The sequence below is a fragment of the Quercus lobata genome, chromosome 12 (genome assembly GCF_001633185.2).
Source record: "Quercus lobata isolate SW786 chromosome 12, ValleyOak3.0 Primary Assembly, whole genome shotgun sequence".
NCBI classification, from domain to species: domain Eukaryota; kingdom Viridiplantae; phylum Streptophyta; class Magnoliopsida; order Fagales; family Fagaceae; genus Quercus; species Quercus lobata.
In genome coordinates, this window is record NC_044915.1 from 5,370,685 (window position 1) to 5,391,888 (window position 21,204).

Sequence of the window (21,204 nt, forward strand, 5' to 3'; positions counted from 1 at the left end):
TAAGAGATAAGAGATTTGAACGCGAATTAAGAAGATTGGTCAAAGACATTAATACTTTAGCGAAAGGACTTAAGAAAATAACAAAGTCAAGTTTCAAATTAGATTCTCTCTGTGCTATAATGTTTCTGTACTATTATTAACTTCCCTGAAACAATGCCTGATCCTAGTTTGTAGTATTTTTGTTACCAACTCCCTGTTACAATAATCAGCCACAATTGACGATTAGTACAAACTTACAGTTGATCCTTTCAACAAAAATTAGGGTTCAATACAATACTAAAATTCAGGATTACCTTTTATTTTGGAATACAAACAAAATTTTAAGGATCTTTAATTAACACCTATATACCTGTTGAATTGGTCAGCTAAAACACCAAGGACTTTCATTTTCTCTAATTAAAGCCTGGTTGTTGTGTACATTTTAGTTAGCAAATTTAATTCTCATCATTTTTTTTTATTCTAACTTCAACATTAAGCGAAACCTTATACTATTATAATAATTATAATAGTGTAAGAAAAAAGCAACTTTAGAAGTCTTTCAAGAGTGCGGCTAACATGGCTTCAAAAAAAAGAGTGCGGCTAACATGAATATTGTGGCATGCACCCTATCATTTACAAAGAAAGAAATGAGATTCTCTCGCCCGTGACCCACATTCTAAAATCTTTTAATACTTTTTGGCCAATCTAAATCTTTCCTTTACAATAATAATAATTCTAACAACACAAAATTTTTTCACAACTTTTAACGCGTGAACAAAACTCATAAAAACGATGTTAAGTTTAACAAATTATGAGAAATATTGTGAAAAATAATTGTCCTAGCATTGCTGTTTTTTGCTAAAGGTTATGGCCAATGTGTACTTGTTTACTAGTCTAAGTGACTTCCTTATTGTTGTTAACTAGATGCGTGTAGTACTCACTCACTGATAAATACGACTCAACCACTCATACTCCTTCCATCTTGATAATTCCTTATAACAATTACCTACGTGGAAAGCCAATCATGAAACTTTCGTTACCACACTCTAAGCGCAACCCTTTCCTATATATACAAACACCGATGAATGACTCTCACAAACCAAGCCCACCATCTCTCTAGAATTCCCATATGGCTTATAACAAAAAAACCAATAAGCCCCATTATCACAAAACACCCTTTTCTCTCCTCATTGTCTTCATATCAATATTATGCGTTTCATTTGGTGTCATTGAAGCTCGTTCACCGTTCGCATGTGACCCCAAAAATGGGCTGACGAGAAACCTCAGGTTCTGCAGAGCAACGTTGCCAATACAAGTGAGAGTGAAGGACTTGATCGCACGGTTGACATTGCAAGAGAAGATAAGGCTGCTTGTGAATAATGCTGCGGCTGTGCCTAGGCTTGGCATTCAAGGCTACGAGTGGTGGTCTGAGGCTCTTCATGGTGTCTCCAATGTGGGTCCTGGTGTTAAGTTTGGTGGGGCCTTTCCTGGTGCCACTAGTTTCCCTCAAGTCATCACAACCGCTGCTTCTTTCAATGAGTCGCTTTGGGAGGCAATTGGAGCGGTAAGGATTTTTCTATCATCTTATTCTATTATGTGAACCTCGTTCCTTCTCCCTTGTATGTTGTATGTGTGTGTTTTTTATGTAAAAAAAAACATAAAGATACAAGTAAAATTATTGATACACATTCTTCCCACATGAAAAAGAATCCCATATGTAAATCCGGATATAATACCTATTTTTATGTGGGATAGAAGTGTAGCATAAAACATGTGTATGAAATATCTTCTGAGAAATGATAAATTATAATTTGAGTGAAAAAATTATGTCAATGATAATATGAAAGAGATGTGTGTACCTCTAGATGTTTGAGGTCATTAACCTCTAACATGCATTGTTATAATCTTATGAACCATTATGAATAGGTTATTCTCAAGTTATAAAAGGGAAAAGGAAAACAAGAAAAACCTCCATTTAATTGGCTACCATAATTTTGTTTTTTTTTTTTTTGTTTTTTTTATGATAAAAGAAAACAAAAAGTACTTCTGTTTTTTGGGCAGTGAGTTTCGTTTTTGGTACTATTTTATCATTTATCCAAAAATTTAAAAAATAAGGCACTACTTTGAATGGATTAGACCCATCAAAAGATATTAAATATAAATATATATATTTTGAGAAACATATATATATATATATATATGTATATATATATATATATATATATAAATGATGGTAGAGGCAGCATATGGTCCGCACTTTTGAACCTTAGTTACAGTCACATGTGAGACAAAGATAAAAAAATCATGTAAAGTATGCTGAATAATATATTTTATTTGCTTGATAATTGGAGAACCATAAAATATATTTATAAGAGAAAAGGATAATTGTCCACATTTGAAAATAAATAAAACAAGTTTATGTTTCAATCAGGGAAAAAAAAAAAAAAACGAATTGAAAACACACATGAAAAAGACACTTCTACCTACCAAGTTGCCTGGTTTTCTGTTCCATAGCTTTTCAATTGTGCATGCAAGTAGCTGTAAGTTTCATGATTTGCTTTCAAAAATGACACATATATTAGCCATCAATGACATTAACAACTAATAACAAGATTTACAAATTTAATGATGGTTGTTGTCTTCCTTGGTTTTCATTGTAAAGTCATCTTTGATATTGTCAACAAGTAGTAACTGAAACTAATATATTATTCAACAGGTGTCCCTTTTCGTTTTTTTTTTTCTAAGGCAATTGTACAAGGTTCACTGTTCTTTTAAAAAAAGCATTCTAGCTAATTATTACAGCTTCGACCAATAATAATAACAACAATAATGTATGTGTAATCAATAGCTGATGAATTGAATTGCTGAACATGGTAGTCAAAGTGACATTACAGTGGAGCTGGGACCTCCCTAGTTAGTGAGATCACGGATTGGTTTATATGAAAACTGTAACCTACTTTATATACTCATAACTCATGAAATTATAACCTCATAGGACCGTTTGATGTCCTTGTCTAAGTTGAACTAGTAGTGATAATTACTTTATGCATTCACAAATTATATTAGAGGTATGTGGTATATGTTTGATACAGGAGATATTTTTCTCAAATTGAAGGTGAAAACAAAAAGTTATGGGTACAAATGTTGAAAAAAAAAAAAAAAAGGTACAAGTTTAATGAAATTACTTTGTGGTGAAAAATAGCATTCATTACTGTAAAAGACATGCTACTGCTAAATATGTCCAATTCGGGAAATACCTATTAGCAGTAGGTGAAAACAAAAAGTTAAGGGGTAACAAGGTTGAAAAATGAAAGTATATTATGTAAATTTGTTGGTACCATATCTATTATGGTTAAAATAAGAAATATACTTCAGGGCCTCGGGCATTTAATATTTTCAGTCACTGTAATTCTTCTTTTCTTTTGAAAGTTAATTGGGAACAAAAGTTAGAGTGAAAGGTTGTTTGGGACCAAGGAAAATTAAAGCTTGTAGTTGTTTATGAGAGGTTGTACGAATTATGAGTGATAGAATCCTATTATGCTAGCTCACTAGGCTAGTACTTTGACTTTGAGTATGATGAAGGCTTTTTAGATGCTCAATTAAACACACTAATTAGACGTTCAATTATATACATTGATAACATAGTTGCTGTGCAGGTAGTGTCTGATGAAGCTAGAGCAATGTACAATGAAGGAACAGCTGGTTTGACATATTGGAGCCCAAATGTGAACATATTAAGAGACCCTCGATGGGGTCGGGGGCAAGAGACTCCCGGTGAAGACCCAATTGTAGTCGGAAAATATGCTGCCAGATATGTCAAGGGACTTCAAGGTTATGCAAAAGGAAACAGGCTTAAGGTTGCTGCATGTTGCAAACATTACACGGCCTACGATCTTGATAATTGGAATGGGGTCGATCGGTTTCATTTCAATGCAAAAGTAAGCTAATTTCAACTACCCTAAAATGCACATTGCAATTTTATCATTGGACTGACAGAGTATTCTAGTTAAAATGTTAAAATCAATTATCTGTAATTCAAAATGAACGAAGTATTCTAGTCAAAATAACATTTTATATTATTTCAAAATCATCTTCTTTTTTTTTTTTTTTTTTTTTAATTTCTATATTTTTAAAATTATTTCAAACAATCTTATAATTATCTAATGAATAGAAACTGTTGATATGACAAACAAAATTTTGTGTCATGAGCTCCACATTGTCAAAGCGATCTCAATTTTATAAATTTCATTTGTTATGTTAACATTTTTCTATTTATTAGATGACAATATAAACATTTTCGAAAGTTTTTAAAGTATACAATTTTGAAATAAAGGTCAAATATTGATTACCTAATATACAATTTAATCATTTTTGCTTTTTAGTTAACACATACTTAGTAGGTTTTAAACGCAAGACCTCACTCTCTATAAGAGGATGTAACATTTGAACCTAAAACAATTGATTTTGGGTTTGTAGTTAAAAGGAGACAGTATATATAAGCTAGAAATATCTATAATTGTGTTAGAATTTGGAATCACACCTACATTTTCTTACACGGAACATACAGCAATAAAAACCGTAGTTTAGCCAGATAATCAGGGAGTTTAGACATCACATCAACAACAGCTAGCAAGGAGCATTCAATGGCAATAATAAGTTGTGGTCCAATAATAGCAAGTCGTTTTCTTTAGCTGTCCAAAATGTGTCACAGTAGTTTAGCTGGTACAGTGGCATATCATATGGTTAAACAGTTCAAATCCAATTAGGATATAGAATAAGGTTAACCTAAATGTGTGTGGCAGCCTTTGAAATTAGTTCATTTTGATGTGTGTAGGTCAGTCCGCAGGACTTGGCAGACACCTACAATGTGCCATTCAAATCCTGTGTGTTGCAAGGGAGGGTTGCAAGTGTTATGTGCTCATACAATCAAGTCAATGGAAAGCCCACTTGTGCTGATTCTAATCTACTTAAAAATACCATTCGTGGATCATGGCGTTTAAGTGGGTAAGCACTGGCCATCACGGTGGATATTAACCGCAGCAATTTAAAGAATCTACGATAATTATTTAATGCATTTGACATATACAAGTTACAACACCCTTCTCATATGTAGAGAAAATCTATAAATGGATAGTTCTTTTCAATAATTGATTCTTTTTTGGTTCGGCCCAATTAGGTACATTGTCTCGGATTGTGACTCTGTAGGGGTTCTATTTGACAACCAACACTACACGAGAACACCTGAAGAAGCAGCTGCAGAAACTATCAAAGCAGGTTAGAATCTTAGTGTCATATCTTAATCATACAAAACCCTCAAATTAAACCCTCAAATAAATCCAAAAAGTTCATGGTTTAAATTGATTTGATTTAGAGAGTTTAGGGTTCGATTTAAAACCCGTGAAACTATAGATATAATTTAACAAAAGGACCTTTTTTATGTAAATGTTACAGGGTTGGATTTGGACTGTGGACCATTCTTGGCAGTGCACACACAAGGGGCCATAAGTAAAGGCTTGCTTAAAGAGTTTGATGTGAACAATGCATTAGCAAACACAATTACAGTCCAAATGAGGCTGGGCATGTTTGATGGTGAGCCATCAGCACAGCCTTATGGCCATCTGGGCCCAAGAGATGTATGCACCCCAGCCCACCAAGAGTTAGCCCTTGAGGCTGCTCGACAGGGCATTGTTTTGCTTAAAAATCGCAAGTCTTCGCTGCCATTGTCCATCAGGCGCCACCGGACTGTAGCAGTCATTGGGCCCAATTCTGATGCTACAGTTACAATGATCGGAAATTATGCCGGTAAGTCTTATAGTTTTTATTTTGGGTGATAAATACAATAGTTTCTTTAAAATTTATGGTATCTACTTCATTAATACTATTTTTTTGTCATCATGTTGAAATACCAATGAATTTCATTTCGGTGGAAGCAAGATTCGACCATATAGGACATTAATTTATTTGATAACTAGAAACTTTATCAAATTGAATTAATTAGGATCTATTATGGCTAAATTGAAAAATGAGTTTTAATTAGCTCAATTGGTAAAATCTCTAATTGTTGAATAAGAGATCTGAGGTTCAATCTTTGCCTACACAAAAAACTGATTGGTGTCTTGGTTTAATGATAAAAAGTTACCATCAAGAACAAACGCCATAGGTTGAAATTCTCTATAAAAAAAAAAAAAAAAAACACTAAATTGAAAATATATTAAAGTTAAGAAATTGAAATGAAACTCAAGTATTAGATTGTAAACAAGTTAAAGTGAAAAAGGTTTAATTTACAATTTTCGTCAATAAGAATAACAAGAACAATGAATTGATGCATATTTGTTGTAGGTATTCCATGTGGCTACACAACACCATTACAAGGCATAGGGAGATATGCTAAGACCATTCACCAAGCTGGGTGCGCAGGGGTTGCCTGCAATGGGAACCAACTATTTGGAGCCGCAGAGGCTGCAGCCAGGAGAGCCGATGCAACTGTTTTGGTAATGGGACTTGACCAAAGCATAGAGGCAGAAGCCTTAGACAGGGTAGGGCTACTCTTACCAGGACACCAACAAGAGCTTGTTGCAAGGGTTGCCAAGGCCTCTAAAGGACCCACTGTGTTGGTGTTAATGAGTGGTGGCCCTATTGATGTGTCCTTTGCTAAGAAGGATCCAAGAATCAGTGCCATAATATGGGCTGGCTATCCTGGTCAGGCTGGAGGAACTGCCATTGCTGATGTTTTGTTTGGTACAACAAATCCAGGTAGGGAAGATATTATTGTTTTCACAACTGTTTGACACGTTCTGTTATGATTGATGCGTAATAAAAGTTATGTCAATAATGAACCATATAAAAGTATTGTTATTCCAATCATATATAAAAGTGTTTTGATTGGAATAACATCATTTTCATATTGAACCCACATATTAACACCATTATTGTTAGACTTACCAAACTTATTGTGATCACAAAAGGCTAATAATGATGCTCTCATTATGTTTTGTTCTTTAGGAGGAAAGCTGCCTATGACATGGTACCCACAGGGCTATGTACAAAAGGTGGCAATGACAAACATGGCATTGAGAGCAGACCAATCAAATGGCTATCCTGGAAGAACCTACAGATTCTACAAGGGCCCAACAGTGTTTTCTTTTGGGCAAGGTTTGAGCTACACCTCATTCAACCACAAATTAGTCCAAGCTCCAAAAGAAGTTTCAGTAACCCTCACCAAATTCAATGTCCCAATAAACTCAACCATTTTAAGCAATGGGATCAAGGCCAGGCACACCAATTGCAAGAAACTCACACTTGGTTTTCACATTGATGTAGAAAATACTGGAACTATGCATGGGACTCATAGTCTACTTGTGTTTTCAACCCCACCCTCTGGTACATGGTCCACGAACAAGCAATTAGTGGGCTTTCAAAAAGTCCATGTACCAGCTGGGTCTAAGCAAAGGGTGTGGTTTGGTATTCAAGTGTGCAAGCATCTCAGTGTGGTTGACAATTTTGGAACTCGAAGAATTCCAATGGGTAATCATAAACTTCAAATTGGAGACCAAAAACATTCAATCTCAGTCCAATTATCAACAACAAATCAAGTCTAAAAAGTCATCATAGTATGGTGATCACATCAATGCTCGATGACCCTATATATATTTGTTCCTCTAATTCCTTTCCCATTAAACCATAAGGAAAAGAAAAAACAATATTGGTCCAAAAGTGGACATAATATTGCAAGATTATAAATAGAATGAGAGAGAACAGAATAGTATTTGGAATTGTAATTGTAATTGTAATTGTTCTATTATAAAAGTCAAGCCTCAATCCATTCCAAGTGTAAAAAGAAAAAAAGAAAGACAAAGATGGAAACATTTTCACAGTTTGGATTTGTATTTCTTTCTGTTCAAGGGATTTTTGGAACAGATGTATTGACCTTGTGATTCCTCATTTGTATCATTATTACATGTAAACCAAAGTATTTGAAATCTTTGAATATTAAAATTATTGATTGGAATTTAGATTTTCAAACTGTAATGAATTGAATTGAGATCTTATTTGACTCTCTAATAATTTAATTTGTTAAAGTTTTTAACGATAAATAGCTATTTAAAAAAAATTATATAACATTCTATACACTATCAAATCTAAGATAAAATCTTAATGGTTAAACAAATTGCAATTGAAAGGCTTTAAAAAAAACTTATCCAACGTCAAAAACCAGCTTTGCATCTTTACAAAAAAATAAAAATAAATAAATAAATAAACAAACAAACCAGCGTTTCACAATAATAGATAGTGGGGACCCAATCTCCTGCAATCTTTTAATATCCAATTCTTGCAATTTGACCAATCGAAATCTGCCATATCATCCAATCCAACAAAGAATCTGCCATATCATAAAAACAACTCTCTTTTTTTTTTGGGTAGAAATCATAAAAACAACTCATAACTTTATTAGAGTTGAATCTGAATTCAGGCAAATATCTAAATATTAAAAGACATTGACTTGACAATATTCTAATTAAGTGGCATTTTTGAAACGTTTGATTTTCCACAAGTTCATACACCATCGGTTTTGATGGTTTTGACTTATCTATCACAATAAATTAATAAATGAATAAATATACATTTCTCTAGACGGTTAGATGTAATAAATAACATTAAAATACAATCAATATCATAGGTTGTTAAGTTGTAAACATATATACTATAATTTTTCTGGACAATTTTTTTTAAGGATTTAAAATTCTATATATATATATATATTCTAATAATTGAGTATACTTTTGATTACTAGACTTTCAACCATCTTTTAAAAAAAATATTTTTTGATGGCTGGCGTGTTTAAGGCCAAAAACGAACAAGTGACCGACAATTACTAATGATTTCAGTTTATGTAGTTGAGTTTGCAACCTACAATTCAAGTTAAGGGTGAGTTTTTGAGGTTATCTACTTATCTCACCCTCATGGGATCAAGACCCTTTATTAAAATTAATTCTTCAGCCAAATGGATACCACCACTATTACATATAATATTATCATAATAGTAATTAACTAATTACCCAAAAAAAAATTATAAAAAAAAAGTCTCTTTTTGACAAAAACACACATGTTTGTGTGAGGGTGGGGGGAATATCAAATGCGTGACGTTAGAGATATTACAAATTGAATGATGTTAGAAACATTATAAATTTTACAACTTAACCTTTACAAATTAATGTATCACAAATTATAAAAGATTAATATTAAGGATACCACAAATTTTACTGCATAATCTAATTGGTGTGTCATCAATCAAAGAAAATAAATAGACATTTATTTATTATTTTTTTAAAATTCACCAATTATGTTCATTGTTAGATCAACTGGTAAAGATTATGTAGAAAAATTTGTAGCATGTTTAGCATTTTTCACTTACAAATTAATGTTTTACTATTCCCAAAAATATAATTCAAATATATTTTTAATTGTATGAATGGGAGGTGTCGGTAAGAGACGGTGTTTTGCACGTGACAAAATGTATGGCCTGGGTTTTAAGTTTTAAATGGCCAAACCGATGGTGATATTCTAACGGCACAAAGCCATAATAAACCCAAACATTTTGGATTCCTTCAATTAATTTTAGTTTTTAAATTATTTGTTTTTATGCTTTAATTAATTATTAATATTTTTTGGTTTGTTGGGGATAATTTTAGTCTCCTACCCAATAAGTAGTAGTCCACCACCCTTAAACCTCATTCTCAAGTCTCAACTCTCACCCACCACCATCATATACATTATAAATATATGGGTCTAATTAGATAAGATTTTATTTCCAAATTTTACTTAACTTTCTATATAATCTTTCACTCTTTGATTTATCTCTTACCCTCTCCCATCACATATCCAATCTTCTACAATCTACAATCTACATTCATTCATTCATATATTCTTTACCTTACCTTCTCACTCAAACCCTCCTCGTTTTTCATCACACCTCTCTCTCTCTCTCTCTCTCTTTTCATTTGTCTCACACTTTTGTCTCTCTTCCTCTTTGCATCTCCTTCCTTTCTCCTTCTGCAAGGTAATGCCTCCTTTTCTTTTTCTTACTTTTGCTTTCTTTTTTGTATATAATTGGGTGTACCTCACTACCCATTTTCAAAATTGTATACAAACTTTTGAAAGCCACTGCCTTAGAGGCCTCTTTCTCTTCTCTTTGAAACACTAAATCTTAAGGTTTTCTGATTACATTATATTGGTAGGAACCTAATGTCTATTTCTATTCTCTTTTCCATGACTAAATTCTTGTGTGTTGTTTTAACAGGAGAAACTGAGAAAGATGGCAGACTGCAATGGAGGTGAAGAACATTTTGCTTCTCAAGACCGTGAGGTACGCTGTTCATAATCTTGTTGTGATAGACTTTCTTATAAAACAAAGACTAGAGAATGTGTTGTTCAAAATAAGCCCAAACCCATAAAAACTTCTTGCTGTTCTTGGTGTTGAGCAACCTAACACCCATCAATCTCAAACTTTAATTTCAGGACTAGCCTACCTCTTTCATAATGGTAGATGACACATCCTAGCTCTCCTAATCACATTCACCCACAAGATAACCTTTTTAAATTGATTTCATATAAGTTATTTTTAGATATTGTATCTTATATAAGTTTTCTCGTCTTATTTTTAAGGAATGTGTTTGAATTTAATTAAAAAAAATATAAGATATTGCACTTAAGGAAAGGAAATATACCTAAATTTTTGTCGTCTTTTCATTTCACATTTTGTGTTAATTTCATTGAGCCCACCACATGGGAGCAGGGTACTACTGTACTACAAAATCATCATTCCTAAAAGTGAAAATAACAACTCTTATCAATTTCATTTATTAATTTCATTACGTTTTATTTACTTATTTATTTTTTACCGCGGGAGGAGGGGGTGTTAAAAACTTCAAATGTTACCGTAATTTATTTCTGTGTGTGTTAATTATGTACATCAATGATGGTTTATATGAATTGGCCTAGAAAGAAGAGTTATGAATCTTTTATTTTTATTTTTGGGTTTAAACTTAAACCCAAAAAATATTAAAAAGAAAAAGAAAAAAAAATTTTGAGATATTTATGGGGTCAAATCTAAGAAGGATAAATGATATGAGGCCTGCTTTGTTATGGCATATCAAATGGGCTCCACATCTAACGGTTAACAATAGAACCCAAGAAAATGATGAAATGATATGGGTATTGTTTTAGTGTTTTATACATTAAAGTGGTACATGCTTGCTTATATAATGGATACTCTTTTTGATTTGTCGGCAGAATGTAGGATGCTACATAATATATATTATATATATTATATATATATAGTATATAGTATATACACCTCTCTCTATCTCTATCTCTGAAGACTCTATCAAAACCCAATTTGCCAATCGGAACTGGTTGTTAGGCTGTCAACTTATTCACGTGGACTTTTCTTTTGTCACTGCAAATTGGACATGACTCTAAGATAACCCTTAAAAAGCTTACGTTAACGTTACAAAACGTGGCCAATTTTGTTTTTGTAACTTGTTAGTTGTCATATGTAACCTCACCCACCCTAATGTGACTGCTTCTGCTGCTAATTTAAAACGCTAAAACTTAGGTAAAATTCTTTGTTGGTTTTTTTATTAGTCAAAGTATACTGAATGATTTTATCTTTTTTTTTGGGAAAAAAAAATTAAATTACACTATATGACTGATTATTAAGGTTGCCCTTGGCTTAAACTCTCTTTCGTGCTTAGAGTTTTATTTTCTTGTTTTCTTCTATGTATTTGATTTGGCTCAACTCTCTTTCGTGCTTAGAGTTTTGTCGTCTTGTTTTTTTTTTTTTTTTTCTAATGTATTTGATTTGAGGAAAAGGGAAGAAAAGAAAAACCAATCTTTGCTTTTTGATTTACTTGACTTTTTATCACTATGGAGTTAGTTGAATGCCAAACTCCGAGTCTAAAATCTTGAGCATGTCCAATGTTGTCACTCATAAACTTTTGTTCAAATTGCCAAAACTAGTTGCTGGTTTTTGAATTCCTCAAAACTAGGAAGAAAGTTTAATCCAACTTTTAATGATGAATTATCCACATTCCGTGACTAGTCAAAATCAAAATGAATGACCAAGACTTTAACTATCTTTTGCCGACTTCCTAAATTAACAGCTGATAGGACCTTCCTCATTTTGGGCCAAAGAACAATTGGTAGTATTTAAAATGCAATGATTTAATTAGTTTTAGTACTTGATTAGAGTCTTAGGTTAGGTTCAATTTTTTCAAAGTCAGAGCTTTCTTTACTTATGCCAAAAGCCTAATGTATTTACTCAGTGGGACAATTCAAAGTAAGGAAAATTCTTTGGCATGTGGCTGATCCTTACACCACGTGGCTAGGAACAAGCCCCCTGTATATGTGTGGTTTAAGGAGACGAGTTGCCATGGAGGTATATATAGTGTGGGGAGCAATTTATAGACTAGTACTTCTTTTGTTTGGTAATGAAAAGTGGTCCATTATTATGGTTGTGTTACCATTAAATTATCCAAGATTCTTTTTACATTTATTCAAACATGACAAGTCTCCTAATCCATAAAGAAGTCCAATCATTTAGTTTACTATTCCTATATGTATATAAAATTAATCAATAAAAAAATTTATTATGGCGTTACTTTGTAATTGAATTAATAACCATTCAACCTTTTTTACTTCCATTAATAAACCTTGTTTTTCTTGTATGGTCTATGGAACTAAAGGTCTGTTTAGATTGAAAGGCAGGGGAGGGAGTAGGATAGAGTTGACCCAATCTAAACAGGCCTAAAAGAAATGAATAAAATGAACAATTTGCATGCACAATTCTTTTTCAAATAGCTTGACTCATGAAAAAGAATGCTAAAAGTGTGAGTTTTTAGTGGATAATGGTAATTGCAATACGTGGCATAATAGATAAGACTAAACAAAAATCTCTCTAAGTTGTGTACTAGTTATGGTTTCTTTTATCAGGTCTTATCCACTATAAAACTGGTTTCTTTAATACTTACAGAACACTTGAGATTTAATTTCTATGATTTCAAATGGTTAGAAGTTTAAATTTATAGGAATCTTATATTCGCAATAATATAAAATCTTTCAAACAAACAAGCCTAAATAGGCTCTAATCATCAAAAATTTCATTTGGTGTGTTATCACAGGCAAAATCCACAGGGAAGAAGTACGGAGAGCTTGTGCCAAAGAAAAAGCCATTGATTTCAAAGGTAAATCAACACAGACAAATATCCAGAATGAAACAATTTTATGTCACATTAATTTGTACCAAAATTTACCACTAAACAAAATTATAAATTTTCTTGTATGGTTTTAGGATCATGAACGTGCATTCTTTGATTCTGCAGACTGGGCATTATGCAAGGTAATTGATCTCAGTTAGCCTTGTTCAGTGTGTTTCATTACAACACTAGACATTTGATCATTTGTATTGTACCTTTGCTTATTTTTACATTCTAATGTGATACAGCAAGGTGCTGGAGTAAATCAAAAATCAACAGCTGCAGTAGAGACCTTGCGACCAAAACTACAGGTATAGAATAGAATATAATATAACCTGCAAATCTTGCATTTATGCATTTTTTGACGGTAATGCATAACTTGAAAGTTATGTTAGGGATATTACAAATTTTACTACATAAGTGTCGTACAAAGTACAAATTGATGCGCCGATTTTTAAACACGATACATTACTATATATGTCAGTTTATAATTCTTTCGTAGTAAATTTGATAGTAATTTAAACATTTTCTATATATACCTTAAAAGTATCTCATGAGATTTATGGTCTTATACAATTTGCAGAGAACACCACACCAACAGCTACCCCCTAGGAGACCAGCTTGTACATCTGGTCCAGATAACATGGTGAGTTTCGTTTCCATGATGTAATATTTATATTAGTTCGTTTGGATTAAAAAAAAAAATGAAAAAGAAGGATTTAGATTTCAATTTTCTTGTTTAAAGGACTAGAGTGGAATATGAAATGATAAACCTTTTTTAGATTGATGAAATTTATGGAGGGTTTGAGTTTTACAATATCAAAATTGTTCATCTTTGAACAAAATATTCAAGATTCACATCATCATGTGTTGTAATTAAACTTGTATCAAGCAATTTATACTAGCAATTATTTTTAAATTCTCAAATCTAATCGCTGAAAATGGATTTGGTGTTTCACATATTAACAAATTTACTTGTGTTTGTGGATGTTGCAGGGAGAGTAGAACCGTTCAGGGCTTAAAGAAGTTGAGGGATGTCACAAAATTGTCTGTTCATAAAATGGCATACATTAAATTGGCTGAACCCTTGATATGTCAATAATTAGATCCTAATAAAAGAGTTTTCATTATATGCGAAATTTTCTATGTCGTAATATATGCTTTGTGCTCAGTTCAATCTTCCATTATAATTATTTTCATCTTATAAAAAAAAAAAAAATCATTTTTTAAGAAAAAATTTATTCACATACTTTTCAATAAGTTATTGTTTTTAACTTATTAGTTTATACTTTATATATAGCTTTTTACAACCTTGTTTTTCTAGTCACAATTATATTTTAACAATTTTCAACAAATAAACAAATGAGCTTTCAACAAAAAGCTACATGGAATTGCACAAAGGCTACTACACACATTTGCTCATACTTCATAGTCCAATAAAAATGAAAAATGCATAGAAAATGATCCTCTACATTTCAAGTGAAACTTTCATTTTAAAATGATTGTATTCCTTCTAAGAGTCATTCATGCTAACCACCATAAAAAGTGATACACAAATAAGTGATTCATGATTACTTCAGGAGATATTTGGTAGAATTTTGTTCATTATTCATACAAAAGCCATTACATGGACTTTTTGCTACGTGTCATGTGTGAAACTTTGTATTTATGTTCAAATGTTTTTAATTCAATGCCATATGTTCAATGAAGTTAACACATTTATTTTCAGTGTAAAAAAAGTCCATTAATTCAATGTCATATGTTCAATGGAGTTAACACATTAATTTTCATGTTTAATGATTTATAAATGATGTATTAATTATTTATGTAGAAGGAATTTATCTAGTCATTTTTTTTAAAAAAAATTTATCCAGTTCTTAATTATTTAATAAAAAACAAGTCTCTCCATTTCAAAAAATCAAGACGAAGTCTCACACAAAAGACAATTCATATTTCAAAAAATGACATTGTTTTAGTGTTAGTGAGTCTTTAATTACGTTTCAGTAATACACCATCCATTTTGGTTCAAAACAATATATTTGATAGAGACTTTGATGGAATTAGAGTTTAGGGTAGGTCACTTCAAGGGGACCTAGGCCTCCATAGCTAAGAAAGTGATTGGAAAGATTAAAGGAATAGAGAAAGAGAGAGAGAGAGAGGGAGAGATGAAAAGGAAGTATCAACATTCAAAGTCTTATTCATATATCCAACAGATACAATGCTTGCCCACTATATACACATCAAATGTCCTAACTAACTACCCGAATTTTTAGCTGAACTAACCACCTCTAACTGCAGCACCACTAATTGCTTTCCAGCAATACTACCCTACAACACATACCATAGTACAATGGTACACCCTATAGCTCATGCTACTATACAATGGTACAAGCCCTCACCTCAACACAATACAATAGTCCATATACAATACAAGAATATAGGTGCCTAACATACCCTTTCCAATTTAAAACACCTTGCCCACAAGGTGAGGAAACCTAGAATGCAAACAATGCAAAGACTCCCAAGTGGCATCTTTAGGAGGATATCCTAGCCATTGCAATAGAACTTCAGTGACAACCTAAGTCCTCAAGGTTTTGGTCCTAGTCTGCAGCACAAAAATGGGCTCAGTGGCAACCTGCCCTTCATCATTTATAGGTGGTAGAGTTGGTAGAGGTGAGACATGTTGACCCAGCTTCAACTTCAAACAAGAAACATGGAAAACAGGATGAATTTAGGACTCAGGAGGTAAATCCAACTTGTAAGACACAGACCCAACCTTCTGTATCACCTTGAAAGGACCAAAATACCTTGGAGACAACTTTTACTTCCCTTTATAAGCCAAATTTTTTCTGTCTATAGGGCTGTAGCCTCAAGTAAACCCAATCACCCACCATAAAGAATCTATCTTGCCTATGCTTCTCAGCTTGAGACTTCATCCTCTCTTGAGCAACATGAAGATGGCCCTTTAAGAATAGACAAAATTTTCTCCCTTTGGCTTAAAATAGAATCCAAGGCATCTACCTTGGTTGTGCCAGGAATGTAACTTTGTAACTTTGGAGGAGGAAAGCCATACAAAGCTTTAAATGGTGACATCTTAAGGCTAGTATGCAAGTTAGAATTGAACCAAAACTCTGTAAGTGGTAACCATTCAGCCCATTTAGTTGGTTTGTCATTAGTAAAAGCTCTAAGGTATTGGTCCAAGCTTCTGTTGACAACCTCAATTTGGCCATCTAACTGAGAATGATAAGCTGTAGACATGGCCAACATTGTACCCTACATTCTGAACAACTCAGACTAGAATGATGAAGTGAAAGTCGCATCTCAATCACTCACAATAGAGGCGGGCATGCCATGGAGTTTGAATATTACTGGAGATATAAGGCAGCAACCTTAGCAGCAGTGTAAGGGTGAGACAAAGGCACAAAATGGGCATACTTGGTTAACCTGTCCACCACAACTAGGATCACCTCAAACCCTTGAGACTTAGGAAGTCCTTCAACAAAATCTAAGCTCACATCGGCTCATGGAGTAGTAGGAATGGCTAATGGTTGCAACAAACCAACTGGGGCAGATGTCTCAAACTTGATTTTTCGACAGACATCACACTCCTAAATAAACTTCTTAAAATCAATCTTCATGCCATGCCAATAGAACTCCCTCTTAGCTCTCTGAAAGGACTTTAAAAAACCGAAATGCCAACTACAAGACTACTATGAACCAACTGCAAAACTTGTGACTTTAAGGGGCACAAGGGTCTCAAGAAGAATCTGCCTTTGTAGAAAATCAAATCATTTTGAAAGGTAAAACCTTTGGGAGGAGCGCCAGATTGAATTGAAGAAAGAAGTTACTGAATAGAAGGATCTTGAGAGTAACTATCCTTGAGAACAACCAACCATGTGGGATTAGGAACTGAGAGAAGGAACAAACAACTTGTTTTCTACTAAAGAGGCAATTGCAGGTCCTCAGGAACAAGGTCAGACTTCTTGGAAAGTGCATCAACCACCCTGTTGTCCACACTCTTTTTGTATTCAACCACAAAAGCATATCTCAAGAGTTTAGCAAGCCATTTTTGCTGAGTTGGTGTGGCAATCCTTTGCTCTAATAGGAATTTTAAATTTTGATGGTCAGTCTTAACAATGCAGGTTTTGCTCACTAAATATGGTCTCCACCTTTTGACAGTAGTTGCTAAAGCTATGAGCTCAGTCTTATAGGTGGACTAATGCTGATACTTACACTTCAAAGCTTGGTTGTGGAAGGCTATGGGCCTATAATCTTGCATTAAGACAGCACCAAGACCAATACCAGAGGCATCACACTCAATGGTGAAGGGTTTGGAGAAGTTGGGAAGAGCCAATATAGGTGGTTGGATCATTGTGGCTTTAAGAGCATTGAAGGCCTCCAAAGCTGTATCAGACCACAGGAAGCCATCTTTCTTAAGAAGATCAGTTAAGGGTTTAGCAATGGTGTTATACCCTTTAATGAACTTCCTGTAATAACCTGTAACACCTAAAAAACCCCTTAAGACCTTGACAGTGGTTGGGACTGGCCACTGCTGCATTGCAACAGTTTTTTTAGGATCTACCTTAACCTCCTCACCAGAAATAATGTGTCCCAAATAGTCAACTTCAAAACTCCCAAAGACACACTTAAACCTTTTTACATACAATTGATGAGACAATAGGACATTCAAAACAGTTTTTAGGTGGTCCAAATGATCATCCAAACACTAACTATAGACTAAAATGTCATCAAAGAAAACCAAAACAAACCTTCACAAATAAGGCTTGAAAATGTCATTCATGAATACTTGAAAAGTAGATGGGGCATTAGTCAAGCCAAAGGGCATGACAAGGAACTCATAGGGCATGACAAGGAACTCATAATGTCCCTCATAAGTTCTGAAAGCTATTTTAGGAATATCTTCTGGCTTCATATGAATTTAATGGTTTCCTGACCTTAAGTCCAACTTAGAGAAGATAGTGACCACTACTAATTCATCTAATAGCTCATCCATTACAAGAATAGGGAATTTATCCTTTATAATTGCCTTATTTAGAGCCCTATAATCAATGCACATCCTCCAACTCCCATTAGCCTTTCTAACAAGCAACAAAGGTGAGGAAAAGGAACTTTGGCTAGGTTGAATGGAACCAAGTTCAAGCAACTTATGCAAAATTTTTTCAATTTTTGACTTTTGAAAGTAAGGGTACTTGTAGGGTCTTTCATAAACTGATGGGGTTCCATCTTTGAGTATGATCTAATGTTCATGTCCACGAAATGGTGGTAGGCTTGAGGGCATGTCAAACACCTTGGAAAATTGTTCCAAAAGGTCAGATAAGGTAGTAGGCAACAGTGAATCATTTGCTGAGTTGGTGGTGATTGCTAAAATTTGGAGAACTAGCCCCTTCCTTATAGCAGAACCATTAAAGAACCTGTCAACCTCTGAAAAGGACAGATCCTTTAGAGTGTAACCCCTTTAACAACACCTTATTACCTAAGTAAAAGAACTTCATGGTCAATAACTTGAAGTCCCAACTGATTTCTCCTAGAGTACTTAACCACTAAGTATCTAAAACCACTACACAGTCCCCTAAATGCAATACATTCAAATCCACAACAAACTTATACCCCTAGATTGCAAGAGTGACTCCATGACATATTCCCAAAGTCTTAATGACACTACCATCAGCTACTTTAACTTCCAAAATTTGAGATGTATCCAAGTGTAAATTCAACATATCCAAGTGTAAATTCAACATATCCAATTTTGCAGCATCCCCCAAAAAATTGTGTGTACTGCCTGAATCAATAAGAGAAACTACCTCATGATTCTTAATCCTACTTCTGACTCTCATGGTATTAGTTGAAGAGTTGCCTATCAACGCATATAAAGTGATTTCAACAGGGGTGACCATATTATCACTCCCTTGAACCTGATCTTGGGTTCCCAACGTCACCCCGTCATCATCCAACTGCACCAATTGCAATCCAGACTTGTGCTCAACCTCCTCACATAATCCTTTTAACAAAAATACCTTTGTTCCCTTATATTTATGTCTTAATTGCCACTTTTCATCACAATTATAACACAGACCTTGTTTCCTCCTTTCGTCCATTTGTGCATTAGTTAACCTCTATAAAGGAAGCTTAAACCTTGAATCAGTCTTGCCTTCTATCTTAGGTAATCCCAAAATTGAGAGTTTCCCACTATCCACAACATTCTTGAAACTTTTATTGCTATTTAGTTAGTACTCTTCTTGAATTTTGGCTAAACCAAAGGCTTCATTAAGGGATTTTGGCACTAGCATCCTAATTGTTAATCTTATTTCATCATTTAGTCCACTCAAAAAACAACTCAATTTATGAGACTCAGATAAACCAACAATCTTATTGGACAGAATTTTGAAGTTACCTTTGTAAGAAACCACAATAGAAGTCTGTCTGAGCCTAGTGAGTGCCTCCATTGGATCATCATAGGCTGCGACCCCAAAACAAGTCTGAAGGGCCTTCACAAACACTTCCCAACTTGCAAAACTTCCAATCTGCTCAACATCCTGGAACCAAATCAGGGCCTCCCCATCAAAATGATAAGAAGCCATGATGACTTTTTGATGGTCTGGAGTATTGTGGTATGAAAAGAATTGATTTGTCCTGTAAATCTAACAAGTTGGGTCTTCTCCTTGGAATCTAGGAAATTCTAGTTTTAGGTTCTTGATTGGATTCATGATTGGAGATTCATGAACTCCATGATTGCTACTTTGAAGCAAAGCTCGATAAGCAAAGCTCAACTAATTTCTGCATGAACCCAGTAATAGTCTGCAATTGCTTCTGAATTTCTTGTAAGGCCCTATCTGCAATCTTGGACAGTGCAGCTATCTTTTCAGAATTTTGTGTGTTTGAACGTGTGTCAGTCATGGTGGTGAACTGGATCAAACTGCTCTAATACCAATGATAGAGACTTTGATGAAATTAGAGTTTAGGGTAGGACACTTCAAGGGAACCTAGGCCTCCATAGCTAAGAAAGTGATTGGAAAGATTAAAGGAACAAAGAAAGAGAGAGAGAGAGAGGGAGAGGGAGAGATGAAAAGGATAGGGGAAAAAAAAAAAGATCTTGCAATTTTTTTTTTTTTTAATGATGGGATTTTTTATTAAAATTTCAATAGCAAAATTCGGTGCTTGAATTTAGGAGAAGTTTGTCGTAGTTAGTGACCACTGTTACTGGCTGTTAGTAATATTTAGTAGGAAGTTATTGCAAGGAACACATGGAGAGTTTTCCTGATGGAGTTTTTTTTTGGATATGGATAAGGAAAAAAAAAAGTAAGAGTTTTATTTTTATTTTTATTTTTTTAAAACCAAATTAACGTGAAGGAGAGGGAAAAAAAAAGATCTTGCAATTTTTTTTTTTTTTAATGATGGGATAAGGATAATAATTAAAAAAAAAAAGGGGATAAGAATAAGGGTTTTTTCCCCCATAAAAAGAAGTAAGGCTTTTTTTAAAAAGCAACTTAACGTGTAGGAGAGGGGAAAAAAAAAAAAGAAAGAAGAAGAAGAAGAAGAAGAAGAAGAGGATAGTTGGTTGCCGGATTTTGATAGGAGTGTTTGTAGCAAATTTGAATTTTAGTAGTAGTGGTTTAGTGGATGTGAAGTTATTTTGTAGTGGGTTGTTTAAAAGTAAGAAATATAATTTTACTTGATTGTTCTCCAATTTTGTCCAAGTGTAGGGTATTTTGGAAAAAAAAAAAAAAATCTAATCCAAACAGGTGCAGCCCCTTAAATAGTAGTATAGACATCTCACATCCTAAATAACTACCTGGATTTTCAGCTGAACTAACCACCTCTAATTGCAACACCACTAACTACCTTCTAGCAATACTACCCTACAACACATACCACAATACAATGGTACATCCTATAGCTCATGCTACTATACAGTGGTACAAGCCCTCAGCTCAACACAATACAATAGTCCATA

At 33.7% G+C, this 21,204-nt stretch overlaps 2 protein-coding genes across 3 annotated transcripts; both read left to right on the plus strand.

Moving 5' to 3' along the window:
* The first annotated feature begins 968 nt into the window (after positions 1–968).
* Positions 969–7,987, plus strand: LOC115971352 (beta-D-xylosidase 1). Its single transcript, XM_031091222.1, has 7 exons — positions 969–1,543; positions 3,636–3,917; positions 4,814–4,983; positions 5,156–5,253; positions 5,431–5,781; positions 6,319–6,732; positions 6,982–7,987. The coding sequence occupies exons 1-7, from the start codon at positions 1,109–1,111 to the stop codon at positions 7,575–7,577; spliced, it is 2,346 nt and encodes a 781-aa protein (XP_030947082.1). The 5' UTR covers positions 969–1,108; the 3' UTR covers positions 7,578–7,987.
* A 1,738-nt stretch (positions 7,988–9,725) lies between these two features.
* On the plus strand, positions 9,726–14,388 carry LOC115970784. 2 transcript variants are annotated; one of them, XM_031090389.1, is made up of 7 exons: positions 9,726–10,036; positions 10,277–10,342; positions 13,158–13,220; positions 13,328–13,375; positions 13,481–13,543; positions 13,816–13,878; positions 14,229–14,388. In XM_031090389.1, exons 2-7 carry the CDS (start codon positions 10,292–10,294, stop codon positions 14,235–14,237), a joined length of 297 nt encoding a protein of 98 aa, XP_030946249.1. In that variant the 5' UTR covers positions 9,726–10,036; positions 10,277–10,291; the 3' UTR covers positions 14,238–14,388. The 2 variants fall into 2 exon arrangements, with proteins under 2 accessions (XP_030946249.1, XP_030946250.1); XM_031090390.1 differs by lacking the exon at positions 9,726–10,036 and adding an exon at positions 10,088–10,188.
* The last annotated feature ends 6,816 nt before the right edge of the window (positions 14,389–21,204 follow it).